Here is a 17,221-nt window from a genome sequence, read left to right on the forward strand (position 1 = left end):
ACTTGGCAGTGAGATTTATGATTGGATCTGATGATCTTAAAGGTCTTTTCCAACCTAAATGATTCTATGATTGTATTCTAACAGTGCTTGGTATCTCTATCCTCCAAGTCTTTTTGGAGTCCCTGCTTTCTAGAGTACAATTCCACATGATCTTATAAACATTTCCTACATTTTCTACCTTTTAGCAAGTCTGCAACCTTATATTTTAGTATATTGACCTAACATAATCTAAATTTTTTTCTGTATTAATATTTGGTACTAAATTGTATTCAGTGGACCAAATGAGGCAAGGCACTGTGCATGGATGACTGCTACTATTGCACTCTCATTGCATCAACTATACATTTTTATTAGAAATGAATTTATATTTATTTGTAAGTCATTGGTGTAAATCCATTATGCCCATTGAAGTTTGAAAATTGAATGGCTATTATGTCTGCTATTCATGAATAAGCTTCCCTAGGAAATCTGCTCTTTTTATGCTTTTAAGTAGAAAAGAATCAAAGCACTGAAAGGCTTCACCACTCATCTTTTTGCTTTCTGACCTTTTTGCCTCTTCCAAACTTCACTATGATTAACAGACCCCTTCCCTTCCCCTCTCAAGTGTAGATAAAGCTTCCTTCGTAAGGCCATCCACGTTTTTTTCAGCACTCTGATAGGATCAGTGCAGGGCAACACAAAATGCCCTCCCTTTCCAGTTGACCAAGATCTCTATGTCACATTTCATTTCTTTGCAAGTCTGATGGAACAGACGGAAGATTTCTGGACAGAAGTTGTAGCTGGCCATGATAGTACATTTTCAGAGGATGCAGAGATGATAACTAGCGAGGTAGGAGAGCGTGCATCATCAGGTAACTGCACTCAGCTGCTGAAAGGTGGCTGGTTAAGACAGGATTAAGTGTGGGTTTTCGGTTTGTTCTTACTTTCAATCCTTTAATTGCCAAGTTTAAAATGATAGGTTAAATTTTTTACTCAGGATCATGCAATTTAATGTCCATATGTTTACATTCCTCCAAGTGGGAACAGAATATAGCCCAATAGACACTAGTTATTTCAATTTAAATTAATTTGGATGCTGCAAATCACTCTGTGAACTTTCTTGGGCCTTCTTCCTCTGTTGACTTTTAGATTAATTAATTCCTATGAAGCCCTAGGCCTGAGATGATTTTGTTAGTAACATTTTTATTAGCATTATATTACCAGTATAAATATATGATAAAATTAAATGAATGAGGTACTTCATTCTCTCATTTGCTTAGTCTCTAGGCTGGCAAGTGACATGATTTTTTTTGACATGAGTTTCTTATGTAGAAAGAAAATGATATTGTAGTCAGATATGCAACATTGTTTATGTTCTTTTACTGTAACGGGTATTTGGACAGCATTCTCAGTAACCACTCTGCATGCTTGTAAGGATTAGTGAGTAATACAGTTCATGGGAAATTTTATGAGCTGAAGTAGATAAGAGTTTGAGATGTTTGTCTTCTGGATGTCTGCTTTAACCTCTAAGTATACAGTGTACATCACAGCTTCATTATGTTTTCCCTTTTATTCTTATTGTACTTCTTTTTATGTCACAGAAAAGAACATTTTCTTTTTACTCGTATTTCTTTTCCTCCCCCCAGTCCCCATCTCCAGGTCAGCGTTGTCCACTTGACATTTTCCAATGCCTTAAACTCTGGAGGCAGTATTCTTGTTATGTTTTTATATTATTTATGCTATTTTTGCAGTCAAGATTAAGTTGAAGTTGTGTTGACCATTTTCATTACTCAGTTATCCAGTTGATAGATAAAAATACTTCTTCAGAGGCACATAACATTTTGTTCTGTGCTCCCTTCTTGATTTTGATTGTTGTTTTTCACTTGTTTTTTCTATCTTAGTTTCCAATGTACAGTACTTTGGAAGGTTCATCTCATGATCCCCTTTTCCCTAGGTTTTTTCTTTTTACTTCTTCTTAGCCTTTTTCTTTTTTTTTCCTCTCATATCTCTTGCACTAGTTTTTTTTTGTTGTTTCAGAAAAAAACATATTCGGGCTGGATTTGAGACCTTTCTGGCACTTTGAAGAGTGCTTCTTCTAGACTTTTAGGCTTTAGACTGAGGGAGAGAGAGCAATAAAAGTGGAAGCAGAGATCTGAACTTACTGTGCTTGGAAGCATCTCTATAACTAGTGCTACATAGGTGGCTTAATGTTTGCTGTATTTCTTGTTAGCTTAATCTGTGATGGTTAAAGTATTTAATTTATAATGTCTGTAGCTTTCTGTTGGTTTCTTCTAATTACTTTTGATGAGCAACTGTTTTTTACTTGTTGATATACCTATTTACTGCAAATGGTAAACGAAGTAGCAGTACATGCAGAGAGTAAATATTGAAATATTTATTTCAGTCAAATGTCTGTATTGAGCAACTTGGAATTCAGTGATACAGTGATGTGGCAATGTTACTGTCTTGTCATCACAAATTCTTCTGGGAAGATTCCACATTAGATAATGTTATGTTACACTGAATCTGCCTCCCTTTTGTTTTTTACTCAGGAATGTTTCGATACTGTGATCGTGAAAACATGAGTAAATTTTTTTTATTAAGTTAGTCATACTGCTTGAAGGAACTGCAAAGTCTGTAGCCCAGGAAAACAATTTAAAAAAAAAAAAAAAAGAAAGGGCAATCATCATTAACTTCACAAAACATTCACAGACTTAGCACAAAGTTTAAAAGAAAGTATAAATAAAGACATGGAAGTAAAAAAGGATAAAACTCAACACAAAGTTTCTGTGTACTAAAGGTAGATTGTGTCTGACTAATGTGTTAACCTTGCATGTTATGTGTTAACTCATTTTTTAGGTAAAGAGAGTAAAGCAAGTCTTATACTTGTGGGATTCAGTTAAGCATTTTATAGCATTAGATAAGGATAATGTTTTCATTAAACTGAAGGAGATGGGGATTTGTGTAAGAAATGCAAGGTGGGAAAAGAAAAGAAAAATAATCAGCAGTATTAAAAATCAAACTTTGAGGAAGATTATTAAGTGCAGTTCTTCCAGTTTTAGAATCAACCTTTTAAATTATTTTTGTAATGGTGTTTGCACAAAAAGTAGGAAAAAGTTCATGGGAGGTAGAAGGCATCATCGTTACACAGGAAGATCAGGATACGCAGGAAGAGTTGGATGATCGTGAGGACTGACACATTAGAAATGGGATGAGACTAGACTTTCCAGTATAAAATGTAAGATTAAGACCATAGGCACAAGCAGTACTAACTCTGTTGTCACTTGAGGGTTATTCAGTTGGAAGTCACAGAACAGGAGTGTTATCTGATATTATTAATTATTTGCAAGATAAACTAAGAATAACTGATGAGATTGAACCAGAGAGGCAAATGTGATTTTTAAGATGTGTTGAGCAATATATTTCTGGTAAAGATACACAAAAGTTGCTGTTACACAGAACACTGTTAGCCTTTCATATGGTATATTGTCTACCATTCTTGACTCTTACCTTTAAGAACAGGAGCAAGTATAGGGAAGGACTGTGAAGGATTATCAGGATAGCGGGTAGCCTTTTATACAGAAGACTTCTAAAATACCTTGACTTGTTCCCTTGCAAAACAAAGGCTGAGAGGAAGTGGGAAAGCTTGCCTTGGAGGGTAAACATAACAAAAAAGTAAATAAGCTATAGAAGTTAAGGGATAATATTGACAGAAAACAAAATGTAAAAGTATAGCCAAGCTGAACATTAGGAGATTCCTAAGTATCAACTCAGCTTCTGGATCATCCTCCCAACAGAAGCACTGGAAGCAAGTAATCTAATTTTTTTTCTAATAGACCTTAACAGCTAAAGAGGACTACATTATGCAGTTGCCTGCAACTCATAGATCTTGACTGTTTATGCAGGATTTGCTTACATTCTTACATTTGAAGTAGAGAAGGTTTGGAGTTTCTATGTCTTAAAATGGGAAGCATCTTCGTTACGTTTTCTCATTATTTAAAAAAAAGTTCAACAGATGCTTTTGAATCTCTTTTTGTTAATATGTTTCCATCACATGGTTATTCTTTACAATTCTTACATAGTCAATTAAACATTCTATTGCTTAGGGGTTTTCTACAACTAGGTCAAAATTGGTTTCATAAACTGATCATAGCAAATATTATATAGAGAAAAAATATTGAATCATTCAGAATTGATTAAATTAATTTTGAAGTTTTAAAGGTTTGGATTATAGTTTAAAACCATCTTTCGAATGAAGGATTATCTGGGACAAGTATAAATGATTTTTCTTTTTTTAAATCTTCTCTATGTAGCTGAGGGGAGGTCAACATTAGAAAGGTGAAAACAGTAATATGCTATATAAATAAATCAGCTGAATAGAAATTTCAGAAAATTACCTTTCCATCTAATAAGGGATGTCTGTGGCTAAAAGTGATACATAGTGCCTTGTCATGCTCGCTTTACATTAAGAATGTTTTTGGAGGATGTGAAGGTAATCTAGAAGAGGACAGCCAGACTGATTCAGGGATAATGGACTGTCGTTCTCAAAAGGAGTACTTGGAAAAGAGAGCCTCTTTGTTCCCAGGTGTTGTTGTGGACCTGCTGAAAGAACCAGGAGGTGGACTGTATGAAGACAAAAGTGGCTGTACTGGATGTTTCCTTCTTCAAAACATAGAACTCACATCTGTAAGAAATGCACATGGTTAATGGACTGCTTAGAAAATTAGGGCATGGCCAGGGAACAGCTGCACTAAGCAACTTGCTCCCCTAGAGAATTTCAAATGTTGCGGAGAAAAAGTTGTTCACAGCAAATGCTGTTTCCTACTCCCCTGCACAATCTGGGGCTCCCTATCCCTCCACTCGCAAAGCTCACAGCATTTTCCTGGTTAAGCAGTGTCAGCAGGGCTGCCAGCTTGATTGAGTTGGTATGGAAAAGGAGCCAGAGAGAACAAGTGCAGAGAATGTCCCTTTCAGCACGGAGCTGGCATCTGAAGAATGACTTTCCCGTACCATGTCATATCTCATATTTTAGTGGCCCTCATCTTGGCCAAAATAGTCCCTGTTCCTCTTCACTTTGCCTTATGAAATGGGAATAGTGTAATACTTCCTACAACACTTGTGTGGTGGGGAAGTAACTGGGTTTATCTGTTCTTTTTTACATAGGTGAAGAATACATTGGCCATTAGAATCTAGACAAAACCTCACTGGAGTTTTTAACAGTGAAAAGGAGGCTAAATCTAAATAAACTTCCTGTTTTCCGTGAGCTGCAGCTTGCACTTGGTTTGTTTTTTTTTTCCCATCTAAGAATAAAGTAACAATATTTATCAGAAACATTTATGCCATTGAGGAATCCAGAGAAATGCAGGAAATGCTGTATGAACACATAACGTATGTACTAATACTTTATTTGTCTTTGTGTGTGTGGATTTGATGGCCAAAAAGGAAGAGGCCCCAAGGGCTCCTTAGTATGCAATTAATATTTTGGCTAGAAAAGCAGCAGATTGTTTCAGTATGCTTACATGTTATGACATCATATTCCAGTAAAATTATAATGAACAGAATTTTTGTTTGTCTCTGTGGCAAACCAAAATGAGTTTTCTAATTGTCAACAGACCTTGGTGATTTATTTAATTATAGTGGCGCCCGCTCACACCAACTTAGTTAAGGTCTGTCAGCATTTCTGTTATGAACCCCTATTTTTAGGGGTTTATAACTAGTTGTAAATATTTATTCATTGCTGAAACTTGGCATTCAAGGTCACAGTCATAGAGCAAATAACCCTTTTTCAGGTTGACTATTCTAAAGTGATACCAATGGCATTAGCTAAAAAGTAGATTTCTAATGCTATGAAACTTGGAATAAAGAGAACCTGCTTTCCAGTCCTCTTATTTGAGGGACCTTAAGAATCTCAAATGTCCAGAAGAGCCAGATAAAAATTAACTTGTTTTAATAGTTTATATGTGACTGGTTGTTAAAGTATTATCCTTTATCACTTTTTTTTTTCTTCCAATTGAATGTATCATTTCACATGTCCTTCTGTTGTCTTCTAGTCTTGTAATCTTCTGTCATTTGGCTGTGTCTGTCAGCTTACATTCTGGAGGAGTATGTTCTGAGTGTGCCAGTATCACCTGAGAATCTTTTTTTACATAAGAATTTTCTCCAAAGGAAAATCCTAACCTTTGTAGCTGCCATGTAGAATGCAGGGAGATGCATATTCTTTAAATGTAGGTAGTTTTAAAACTTTCAGAAACCTAATGAGTCCATACACGAAGCGTTGCTGTTGGAAATCCTGACTGTTTCAGTTCTGTGGCTGAACAGAGCAACAGAGGGCTAAGGAGTGTAGGACTGATGTGTAGGTGTTCTTGTGATGGAAAATATTGTGCTGATATGTTATTGCATAATAATCCACAAACTCTATATAAATATTCCCAAGATTGTTAATGGTTTCAGTCATTTTTAGTAACTCAAATGTAATATATTGAGAAGGTTTATTAATGACCAGTGGCAGATATCTTAACTTTGCTTGGGGTTGTTCCTTACATGAGTGTGCATCTTCAGGATGCAGAATCACTCTGTATTAAAACTCAGTTTAATCATTGCACTGTACTTTCAGACTGTAATATTATGATTACTTTTAAGGTTTTTGTTAATACAGTCTCTGTCCTCACCACTGAAAAGAGGAGGATGTTTTGTTTGTATTTGACATGCTCCATGTTGTAGAGAAGCCAATATCCTCCCAGATTTAGTCCATTTTCTGATGATTTCAGGTGTTCCTTTGCACTTTCCTGGCAATGTTCATATTATCAGTGCTCTGTTAACTCTGCCTGAGGCCAAGCAGAGCAAGAAAAGTTTAATCAAAACCATGTAAAAGCCTAATCATTCTGCCAATGCCAAAGAGCTGCATGAGGCTCTAGAGCCACAGGCTGAATATCATTTTTCCATATTATCACATAAATAGCTCCCTAAACACTCTTTAAAAGAAAAGGTGGGGAGGGAGGAGGAAAAAGAGAGGGCCTGTTGTGGGATCTGAGTTTATGAAGTGGATTAAGGTTCATGTGCTTTCTTCCTTTACATGTAATGGAGAGAAAGGTAGGTCTAGTAACTCAACAAGAAACAGGAACTTATGATGAATGTTGTATTTTCCTTAAATCTAGGTAGTTGCTAACACCACTACCACATTTCTTCTTATTTGAAGAGGATTGTGAAGTAATGAGGAGGGATGTGCTATCAAGGTGCCTACTGCTTTTGTGTGACAGAGCTTGTCCTATACTAAGCTGCAGCTAACAGAGGCAGCCAACAGATGCAGCAGTTTCCAGGCTCTAGTTCTAGATCTTCTGAGAACAATTTCTGGGATGGTGGGAGGATTCCTGGGAACTCTTTGAGGAACTTGAGCATGCCTATCGCTGCAGGGAAAGGATAGCTACAGGAGGCTGCGACTTCTAGCAAGCTCTAGCAGCTGTCCCTGATCAAAAAGTGCATTGAGGTTTTCTTCCAGCTGTGTCCTGATTAGAGAGGGTCCAGCACCCTTTCAGTCGGTACTAGGGAGAAGCACATAAAAGTGCAGGCCCTAGATCACCATTCCCAGAGACAGGCAGCAGATGCATCACAGCAATTCACACAAAAGGGAGCCAGAAACTCTGCCGAGGACAGTGTGTGTGCGCTCAGCGATGGTGGTGATGTGCCACATGGCACCATTCCTAGCACCACCTGGAGCAGCTATTGTGGTACATCAGAGACCTTAAGTCAGATCTAGCTCCAGAGCTCTAGCTGGGATGGGGAGACTGGCCTTGTCTGCAGGAGGTGTGCACTGTCAGGGGATCTGTATTACCAAGTAAAAGAGTTGCAGGAAGATGTCAGCAAACTGTACTGACATCATTAGAGCTGATGAGCAAGAGATGAGCTGGATCTTCTCTGAGACCCTGCAGGTGCAACAGCCTGAATCCCCAACCATACCAGAGGAGGAGCAGAGAGAGTCAGTGCTTATTGGGCTGGGAAATGGGGAGTCCTGTGATGGCAAAGGCTGGAAGCTTGTAATTTTTGGCACTGGGAGGAAGGCTTCTGCTCCATCTGCAGGTCTGCAACTACAATTTCAGTGCCGTGGCATCAGATGAGGGCCTAGGAGCTCTCAAAGCATCCAGTCCAGCCAAGTCTGAGCCCTCCAGCAGCACCAGAAGGAAGCAGCAAGTGATAATAGTGGGCAACTTTCTACTGCAGGGGATGGAGACCACCATCTGTGAACCTGCCCTGCTGTGCAGGGAGGTTTGCTTCTCACTGAGGGCTTTGACTGGGACATTGTGGATAGATTGCCAAGGGTTGTCTGTTCCTTAGGCTATTACCTACCTCTGCTTTTCATAGTGGTTACCAGTGGTACTTTAAGCAGACACATGGACCATAACAAGCATGACTACAGAGATTTGATTTTTTCAACTGTGGCACCCTCTTTGAGGATCAATGCTTGGAAGAGATGGGATCCACCTGACCAAGTGGGGCAAGCATCTTTATCAACAGATCAGCCAATCTGGTCAAGAGAACTTTAAAGTGACAGAGAGTGGAGTTGACCTATAACCAAGTGAGGAAGTGATGGACCAAGTTAGTAGGCAAAGACTTAAGGGTGATGTTGACGAGAGACCCTAAAACCAACAAAACAGGGCTGAAGGGGTCCCACAAGTGTATGCACACAAGTAAGGAAGAGCCTACAGGACAGCATGATGGGGGAAGTCCTTATACCTTTTCTGGGAAATCAGTACACTTGGGTTGCTATCTGAAGTGCCAGTGCACAAACACACTTAGCATGGAGAGTGGACAGGAGGAATGAGAGGTCTGTGTGTAGCTACTGCAGAGCCACAACCACACTGGAATCACAGAGGCATGGTGGTATAGCTCACATAAATGGAGTGCTGCAATCAATGCATACAGATTCTTTAGGAAGGACAGGCCAGGATGGCAAGGACAGAGTGTTGTCCTTTATGTGAGAGAGCAGTGGGAATGCATGGAGCTCTGTCTGGGGATGAGTGATGAGACAGCTGATAGTTTATGGGTCAGGACAGGAGGGCATACCAATGTGGGTGATATTGTGGTGGGTGCCTCTTACAGACTGAATGATCAAGAAGTAGATGAGGTCTTTTTCAGGTAACTGGAAGAATGTTCATGGCCACAGTCCTGGTCCTCATGGGGGACTTTAACCACCCCAGTATGTCTTGGAGGTACATCACAGCAGGGCACAAGCAATCCAGGAGGTTTCTGGAGTGCATCAGTGACAACTTTCTGACATAGGCAAATGAGGAATTGGTGAGGATGGGCACTCCTGCCAGAGCTCACACATTCAAACGAAGAAGAACTGGTCAGAGATGTGAAGGTTGGAGTCAGTGCAGTGACCATGAGATAGTGGCAGGATCTTGAGAGGAGAGAACAAGGCAGGTATCACAGATCACAAACTGGCCTTCAGGCTAGCAGACTTGGGTCTCTTCAGAGATGTGCTTGGAAGAATCCCAGGGGATATAGTCCTGAAGAGAGAAGTCCAGCAGAGCTTGTCAAGGTTCACCTCCTCCAAGCTTAAGAACGGTTTAACCGTCCATCCTGACATGCAGGTGGTCAAGCAAAGGCAGCAGGAAGCCTGCATGGATGAACAAGGAACTTTGGACTAAATTCAAACAGGGTTTGTGACCCAGGTGAGGTGACCCAGGATGAATGTAGAGACACTGTACAAGTGTGCAGGTATGGGGTTAGAAAAAACTGAAGTCCATCTGGAGTTGAATCTGGAAAGGGATGTGAAGGACAACAAGATGGGTTTCTACAGCAGCAAAAGGAAGACTAGAGACCCACTGTTGAGTGGGGCAGGGAACCTGATGGTCCTGGAAAAGATGGAGGTACTCAGAATGCCTTCATCTCAGTCTACTGATAAGACTGGCCTTCAGGAGTCCCAGGTCCCTGAGATCAGCAGGAAAGTCTGGAGCAGGTAGGACTTACCCTCGATGGAGGAGGATCGGGTTGGGGAACATGTAAACAGACAGGACAGGTCTATGAGGCCTGATGGAATGCACCCATGAGTGCTGAGGGAGCTAAATTATGAGCATCTCTCATCTGATGAGAGAGTGAGAGAGCTGGGACTTGTTAGCTAGGAGAAGAGAAGGCTTGGGGCGATCTTATCAATGTGTATAAAATACATGAAGGGGATGAGTAAAGAAAGTGGAGCCAGGCTCTTTTTAGTGGTATCCAGTGAAGAAGAGGCACAAACTGAAATACAAGTAATTCCATTTAATCATAAGAAAAGAAAAGCCTTTTTTACTCAAACACCAGAGCAGATTGCCAGACAGGTTGTTGAATCAACCACCCTTGGAGATACTCAAAACCCAAAGGAAAGCGGCCCTGAGCAGTCTGCCCTAACTGACCTGCTTTGAGCAGGGGGGCTGGACTAGGGGATCTCCAGAGTTTACTTTCCATCTCAACTATTCTGTGTTTCTGTGATAAACTAAGGAAAGACTTTCAGAGGAATCACATTAGTGGTGTATAGGAGCCAGGGACAGACAGCTCTAAGCCAGCTGTGGAAGAAAAAGTGGAGTTGATGCTGATTATACTGATGAAGCTTTTAATTATTTTTCCCATGATTTTAAATAAATGTAGTATTTTTCACTCTGGAAGTATAGTTTGACCTGTGTTTGGTGTCAAAGGCCTGTTCCTGATTCTTAGATTTAAATTCTTTCAAGGTATTATTTACATCTATTGCCTGCATATTCCCTAAATTTATTTTTAAAATTCCCTAAAACAATATTGCAAACCAAATAAAACTAATAAATCAAAGGAAAATGTTGATATAGGAAGCATTTTATGTAAGCTCATTAAGCAAAGGGAAGGGGTGAAATTCTGCCTTTCACTTGAAAAACTACCATCTTTTTGAGGTAAATCTCAGCCTGAAACCACTACTTTTTTATTGTAGATTTTGTCACATTGCTAGTGTCTTGGTATTGTGTTTGTACCTTTTAGAAGCAGAGGGAGGCAGAAGGTGAATGCTGTATGTCTGAAGCAATGAAGGACGCAGTGGAGTGGGATAGAAATTAACGTTCTTGGAATTATCCGTTTCTTTGGTTTGACAGCTGCTTTGTTAACGAACGGTACCGTGGTGTTTGAATTCCGTTACGCATGTAGGAGCTTTGTAGTGTTCTTCCAGAAAGAGTGGTCAAACACTGGAATGGGGTGCCCAGAGATGTTGTGGAATCTTCATCCTTGGAGATATCCACAATACCCTGGACAATGCCTGAACAAGACAGTGTAACTTCAGAGCTTGACCCTGCTTTGGGTGCTGCATTGGACCAGATAACCTCCAGGAGCCTTTCCAACCTGAGTTATTCTATAATTTTATGAAAATGCTACATAAGCAAATGCATTTCCAGGCCTTAATAATTCCCTATAACTGTATTAAACTGTAAACAGGAAAGCAAAGTAAATACCCGATTTTTGCATGTCGTAAAGGCAACTTTGCTCACCCCTCCAAGGCCCTATAGCCAGAGGCATGTTGGAGCCAGTGTTACGGTTTTGCTCTTTCCATATAAACGTATTTTTAGAATTAGGCACAAAGTTCAGGGGCACTGAGACTGGAGTGCTTATTTGCACTTGTTTGGGTTTGAAGTGTGCTGCTATCTGAGAAACTTTGTTTTATAGTTGAAACGAATTGGTTACAATTATTAATGAAAAGTCAGAGAGTCTTCATACAAAAAAATCAACATCTGTGTTAACACATGAAAATGGAGAGAGCACGCTTTAATAAGGATCCTGTAAGATAAGGAAGAAGGAAAACATAGTACTTTGTTGTGGTTTTGAGTGATTCTAGTTTTGTTACAATGGACCTAGCTTTTGGCCACACTTTTGGAATCCTGGGCTTTTTTACATTGCCATAAAATATGTACAAGTTATTTGTCATAAATGAGAAACCATTTCTGGTAGGTATATATTTTTCCAAGGACTAAATCTCCAGTGTGTTAGAAAAGCCTTTGAGGAAGGAGCACAGACTGACTAGACACAGAGTGAAGAGTATGAAGCAAATTCCCTCACCTGTGTAGAATATAATTAGAGACATTTTTGGAAATATTCTCTTAAGAGATTATAATTTTAACAGTGACTAGAACTAATTATCTGTGCTGAATTGCTTTTTCTGAGTCTGAGGTGGTGGTGGTGGTGGAATACTTATTTTCTGTAGAAATTGCTCATGTGGACAAGCTCTTATGTTTGTAGTTGTCACAGTGCTGTGACAGGACCTCCCAAACCCAAGAATGGCATTACCTCTCTTTCTTCATTCACTGCTAGTGAGAGACAGGTTTCAGGGTAGGGAGTATGGGTTGGGTTAGCTATTTTTATTACTGAAAATAGACACGTGGAGTTGATGATATGAATAAAGATACTGCTTTCTTTGAGGAATAATAGCTGTGCCTGTTCATAGGAAAATGTGCAATTTCTTCTTTATCTTTCTTTCGGTGCCTTTCAGACATACTCAGAAAAACAAACCCTGCCATTATATTTAGAATTTTCTGTGGGAAGGAAAAAAAAGGAAAACAATGTGGTGGTGACTGCTGCTTTTCTTTCCATGCCCGGAAAATGTTTGGCTGCTTCAGTGTTGGAGGAGACATTGTCCCTACCCTCTGTTACGCTTTTGGAAGAGAACTCCTTATTCTCTACAACAATTTCAATACTTGAGCTTTAAAAAGAGGCTAGAAGTACATTGTTCAGGTCCCTCACTCTTCTGCCATCTGACTTCTTCTTGTCCCCAAGAGCTGAGCTATGCCAGCAGGTTTCAGATGAGAGACCTCTCAATCCTTCTTCTTCTGTGCCACTTTCCTGTGGGACAGGAGTTGTCTCCCAGGCATGGCTTCCACTGGAGCTTTTGGCTCTCCTCAGGTTTAATCTTCTCAAGACTCAAACCAAGAAGAAAGCAGAGCTGGGCTGTTGGCCTGAAGTATATTAAAGCTTGTTGCAGAGCCGTGCAAATGTGGGTGAAGAGCTGTTTTGCACGTAGGAGCTGCTGTCACAGTTACTGACGGCCTTGCTGAGGAGCAGTCCATGTATTTAAATGTTAGGTCTTACTCTGTAAGAGAAGATATGTTTTATCCCTAACTACTGCTCTATATTATGTAAAATTGATGGTTAAATTTCATAAATTTTATTGTTTTCTTTTCATGACTTATTTCCAGGTATCACTGCCCAGTGCCTAAAATTTTCTATGTCCAGTTAACTGTTGGCAACAGTGAGTTTTTTGGTGAAGGAAAGACTCGTCAAGCTGCTAGACATAATGCTGCAATGAAGGCCCTTCAAGCTCTCCAGAATGAGCCTATTCCAGAAAAATTACCTCAGGTTTGTGTTTCAGAAAACTAATCTTCACGTTAAGATACCAAATCAAACAATTTAATTGCCAGTTTTTCAATGTTCAATTTTTAGTGTTTTTTCATGTTAGCCTCCATAATTAGAGAAGTAATACTAACAAATTGATAGTGTTATTTCTTTATAATAGCACACCTAAAATGGAACTAGACTTAAATAACAAAAATAAGTAAGCATTTTAAAGATGGGATTGTCAGCAGTCATTAAGTTAAAAATAAAGTAAAAATAAAATATTTGAGATTATACCAAAAGTGGAGAAAATGTCCATTTAATCAGTGGCTTCATGGAGAACAAATTATTCATCTTAAATGTGTGTTGTGCCATGAATGCAGTCTTTACAGCTGACATGACTTGTCCCCAATGTACCTAAGAACCTGACAGAGCTCACTGACAGCAGATGATCACTTGTCTGATGGTTCTAGGCTTTTAGCCAGTTAGTAGCTTTTTAAATAGCTAGCTTTCTCACTGCTATGTTTGTAAGTGGTGTATATTGCTATTTGAAAATGTTGTGTTATATTTTAAAAAATATTTAACAGAAAAATTATTCTCAGAATAATCTTTGCAAATTGAAAGGACGAATATAATAAAATTGCCCAGTCAAATAAGCCAAAATAAATGCATGAGGAGACAATCCTTTTATTTTGTACACTCTTTCTGATGATGCCTGTTGAACTCCTGTGCACAGTACAAAACATTACTAATATTACCTTCAGTGTCTTGTGTGGTAGTTTTGACCTGCTTTTTAAGAATGGAAATAATTTTCTGTATTAAAAAAAAAATCTTTGTTCTTTCTGCCTCACCCTGTGTCTACGTCCTCCTCTTGATCCAAAGACAGTTTGACTCACCCTTCTGTTTTGCTATGTTATTTTTCTAGATCAGGAAATTCTCTTCAAAATCACTTACTATAGTTAATATTGATTTTTTTTTAAAAACAGTAAAACTATTAAAGAAGAATATGTAAAGTCAGGAGGAATCCCTCTTTCCTTTCTCATTATTAATTCCCTTCCTTTCTCTGGCTTCCAGTCAAATGTATTAGTTGATAATGAATCCTTAGCACAAACCATATATTACTAAAACATATTTTTAGCTCAGCATATTCTTAGTTTTTGAAAATTATGTTTAATATTATCAAAAGAATCTTTGAATTCAAGATATCCTTTAATCAGAATGGAAATTAAACCACTAAGTGCATAGGGTGATAAGTAGTAGCCTAAAGTAAATAATAGATATAAGTAACATCAATATGTACCTGGTTTATATACTGAGTTTTCATAGCCCATGTACATATGTAATTTACCTAGCAAAAGTAATAAAATCTTTATAAACATTCTTGCCTAACTGGGTCTATTTAGTGTCTATTTACATCAGTGTTTGTTAGGATGTGCAGGCTTTTAGAAGATGTGGTCATGGCAAATTGAGTTTCCTAAATTCTTGTAGCATGCTGTAGCCTTGCCTCTCTCATGAGCTAATGAAGTAATTTCATTCTTCTCTTCACCACCATAAGTTACATATGTAAACTGAATCAAATCTACAGTTAGCTATGACAAAAATGGGAAGACTTGTCAGGAGACAATACTGTAGAGTAGCTGAGACATTTGCATAGTACTTGCAAGATCTGTGGGAGCACTGTGAGTTTCTGGTGCAGCAGCTGAAGATCACTTGGGATACTGTAGGATCTCAATAGCAGGTGTCTGTGGGTAGGAGACTAAATCGAGTCCTTAGTCAGGAAAACATCTGTGGCTTGGTTATGCTGAGGGTAAGGGGAGCTTGTTGTAAGCTAGTCATGAAGAAACATCTCTGTCACTTCATGGGTTAGAGTTGTAGATGACTGGAGAAGGCTGGAGATAACACTGTGCCTAGGTCATGATGGAGTACCAAGAACTGCATCGTGTGGAGCTGAGTGTAGCTCTCCAGAGAACTGGAGGTTGGTTGAAGTAGAGTTTAAGGGCTTCATGGTGCTAAGGTTGAGGCTCCTCCCTGCTGCTGGTCATGTGAAGTGCACGCAGGGCTGCTACGCAGTGGTGGGATGCGCCGTCACCATGGGACATTGTCCAGCTCAGTAAAACTCTCCTTCCTTCAGCAGAACTGAGCTGCTTGGGTCAGCCATGGAAGATGATTGATTCACCATTCCTCAAACATCATGCGTGGATCAGAGCCAGGACACGTTAGAGTCTGGCTGGCCTCAATTACATGACTTGATTGAGCTTCTTTCTTCCCCAATCACTGCCACTGTGCTTCCAAGAAGAGCAGAGAGGGGAGCAAGGACAGACCTGCTGGTACTGATCTAGCCCTGCATCCCATTAGTAACTCAGTGAATTTCACTGGAAGGGGATCCATGGAATATAGCACAGTAAATACATGGGCTTACCTTTTCGCCTTCATAACCATGTTTGCTTAATGCAGCCTTCTATATTTTCTTCTTTCATTTCAAGATACCCCTTTTTTCCTTTTTTTAAAAAACTTAGTTAAGGATAAAATCTTTTTTCCATATTAAACCACTGAGGAGTATTGCCATCTTAATACTTCATTGTGCAAATGTGTAGAAGAGCGTAAGGTGGGCAGAAACAAGAAGCAATCAGCAAACAGGGCAGAGTTAGAGGTGAATATGAGCCTGCTTTCATAAAAGAGCTATTGTGTGTCTGCCAAAGCACCTCTGCTGTCTCATAGATGTGAGGCTAAGAAAGGCCTTACAATTAAAGTGTCAGTTGTGGAATGAGGATCAAATTTAAATCCAAAGTACTTGAGACACTCCTGAACATATTTTATTTTCTTTAGGGAAGTCATATGACTAAGGCTTGAAACTTTATTGCTCAGTACTAAGGTCTAAGCCTTAAAGACTATGATCCTCCCTATTCTCCACTCACAGTTAGGCTCTTGACTGTGTTTGGTGGAAAAATATGCAAGGAGTTAAATTGTAAGGGCAGAAGGGACAATCGGGGGTTTTCTGGACCAATGTGTTTTTATTAATCATGAAATTTTAAACAGTAATTTCTACATTAGACTCTACATATCTGGTTAAGCTAGAGTATAGCTAGAAAACCTAAACATTCTTGACTTAAAGGCTTGGTGACAGTCCAATGGGCTTTATGTTTTATGTAAATTATGCCAGTGATTGATTATTCTCCATTTCAAAGATAATTTGCAAGATATTTCTTCTAAATTCACTTAGCTTCATTTTCTATCTAACTAGTATTTTCTTATATTTGCTAATCAAAAATCTCTATCCCATATATTTTTACAGATTCTGCTTAGGCAATTTTGAATCTTTTTATAGAACTTGTTGTTTCCATAGTGTCTCTGTAAAGTTGGTTTTTTTCTAATCAGTAGTTCATCCTTGTGGCTTTTATTGTCAGCTTTTCAGATTATCAGTGTCCTTTATAAAACACAAACTTAGTTGAATACAGTACTGAGTAAGATTCTCACTAAGTTTTTTTACAGAATAGTAGTACCGCACTCTTTGTTTGATACTCTTTATATCCCAACCATATATTTTTATTTTTAAATATTGTCCTTTTAACTCTGTTCAGTTGATCTTTCTCAGTGAACCTAATCAATGTTTTGCCTGTCCTATAATGACCTACATTCTTGATTTCAGTGGTACTTTACATTTCATTATATGAAATGAGCTCTAAGTCCTACATAATTTCATTCTAACTACCCTTGCTGCTGCTTGGCACTGCATGCTTTTTTTCCAGCAGGTTCTATAAACTTTATAAATTTTTGTTTTGTATTTAGCACTAGATAAATGTCAGGGATGTAAATTGCTTTTTCAGACTCAAAATTTTACAAACATTTAATGAGACAAAAAGTGCTCCAAGTCTGCATGCTGTAGCTGACTGCTGGATTTTTGGTCCTGTGTTATCTTAAACATTAATAC

General features: G+C 38.8%; 1 protein-coding gene across 2 annotated transcripts in view; it reads left to right on the forward strand.

The window, feature by feature from the left end:
- The window catches only part of STAU2 (staufen double-stranded RNA binding protein 2), a 175,311-nt gene that overhangs the window by 44,671 nt on the left and 113,419 nt on the right, over positions 1 to 17,221 (forward strand). For both annotated transcript variants that reach the window (XM_010575882.1, XM_010575883.1), the window contains exon 6: positions 13,158 to 13,317. In XM_010575882.1, coding sequence (XP_010574184.1) covers positions 13,158 to 13,317 — 160 coding nt within the window. The remainder of the gene's footprint in view (positions 1 to 13,157; positions 13,318 to 17,221) is intronic.

Source organism: Haliaeetus leucocephalus, unplaced genomic scaffold, assembly GCF_000737465.1.
Source record: "Haliaeetus leucocephalus isolate CR32 unplaced genomic scaffold, Haliaeetus_leucocephalus-4.0 Scaffold506, whole genome shotgun sequence".
NCBI classification, from domain to species: Eukaryota; Metazoa; Chordata; class Aves; order Accipitriformes; family Accipitridae; genus Haliaeetus; species Haliaeetus leucocephalus.